The following is a 1,654-nucleotide window of genomic DNA, read 5'->3' on the forward strand; positions in this document are numbered from 1 at the left end:
ACCAGCTCAGGAGGAGCCCAGCCGAGGACCCGCGCCGGGGTGCGCACCGCTGTCCCCCAAGCTGGCTCTCCTGCCCTGGCTCCGTACGTGCCGCCGCCCTGCCGCAACTGGGAGCAAGCGGGGAGGGGAGAGTGAAGGAAGGCCAACCCCGCTGTCCCCTCAGATGCTCGTCTGCAGGTCACCATTGAGCAGGGTCCTTTGGGTTTCCGTGGTCTCGTTGAGCCTGGATTTGTCCTGCTTGCTGTCGCTCCGGTCCGCCTCGTCCATGCCACTGACCTTCACCAGGCAGAGGACGTTCTGAAAACTCTTCTTGAAGTTGTCGGACAAGAAGGCGTAAAGGATGGGGTTGGCGCAGCTGTTGGCGTAACTGAGGACCACCACAAAGTCGAACATGCCTTTGAGGACAGGCGTGGGCACGATCAGGACGGAGACTGAGGAGACGTTGAAGATGTAGAAGGGGAGCCAGCAGAAGATGAAGACGGCGACCACGATGGAGACCATCCTGGTGACTTTCTTCTCAGACTTTTTCCTCTTGGAGGAGCCCACTCTGATGCCCGAGGACTTGACTTTGATAATGATGAACAAGTAGCAAAGGCAGATGATGGTGAGAGGCACCAGGAAGCCCAGGATGAAGGTGTAGATGATGAAACCTGTGTACCAGGCGCCCGACTCTCCCGGCCAGATGATGGTGCAGCTACTCCTGCCGTGATTATGCTGCACCCCCGCGTAAATCATGATGGGCATGATCACCAACAGGGAGACTCCCCAGACGGCCACATTGATCATTTTGGCTGTCCTGGGCCGCCTCCACTTGGCAGATTTAATGGGATGGACGACAGCCAGGTACCGGTCAACACTCATAACTGTCAAGCAGAAGATACTGGTGAACTGGTTGATCCCATCCACCGTCATGACAATTCTGCAGATGGCTTTGCCGAAGGGCCAGTGTACCAGGGCGACCTGCATGGCCAGGAAGGGCAGGCCGAGCATGAACAGCTCGTCTGCGATGGCCAGGTTGAGGATGTAGATGTTGGTGATGGTCTTCATCTTGGCGTATCGAAGGATGACGTAGATCACCAGCGTGTTGCCGCACAGCCCGACGATGCAGACCACGAAGTAGATGAAGGTGAGGATGGCGTTGCTGGTCAGGTCAAAGTGTTGGCCTGTGGCGTTCTGCGACCCGTTGGTGGGCGTCTCCATGGAGAAATTGTCGAAGGGGGAAGCCGGGGAGAACCAGAACGCGGTCGCGTTGGGCAGCTCGTATTCCAGCTCCATGGCTCTGTTTGTCCCTGGGCACTGCTGGTTCAGAGGAGCCGAGATGTCATCCCTTGCTCTGGGGATGGGGGGAAGATTCTAGAAATCAGAGAATAAATAGAAATTAAGGCATTCCCGGGGAGGATTTTGCCCATCCTGATGCCGAGCTCCGTGCAAAAAGATGCTCCCTGGAGGGGGTCTCCCCAGCCAACCTCCCCAGTCTCCCCTCCGGAGCCCGAGCACTCTGCCCTGGACACACCACAGCTCCTCCAGACCCCGGCCACAGCAGAATCCTTGTAATTCCCAAAATCCACCCAGTGAGTCGCCGGTGGTGATGCCCGGAGCACTGGGCGCTGGAGAAAAACCTTTTCCCGTGCCGTGCCGTTCGGCGGGGCGCCAG

General features: G+C 58.1%; 1 protein-coding gene across 1 annotated transcript; it reads right to left on the reverse strand.

Moving 5' to 3' along the window:
- Positions 1-159: 159 nt before the first annotated feature.
- SSTR2 (somatostatin receptor 2) lies at positions 160-1,275 on the reverse strand. Its single transcript, XM_010148170.1, has one exon. It carries the CDS (start codon positions 1,273-1,275, stop codon positions 160-162), a length of 1,116 nt encoding a protein of 371 aa, XP_010146472.1.
- Positions 1,276-1,654: the final 379 nt, after the last annotated feature.

Source organism: Eurypyga helias, unplaced genomic scaffold (genome assembly GCF_000690775.1).
Source record: "Eurypyga helias isolate BGI_N326 unplaced genomic scaffold, ASM69077v1 scaffold21713, whole genome shotgun sequence".
NCBI classification, from domain to species: Eukaryota; Metazoa; Chordata; class Aves; order Eurypygiformes; family Eurypygidae; genus Eurypyga; species Eurypyga helias.

Excerpts from the sequence above, each read along its gene's own strand:
- SSTR2 (XM_010148170.1), bottom strand. The coding sequence starts at position 1,275 with ATGGAGCTGGAATACGAGCTGCCCAACGCGACCGCGTTCTGGTTCTCC.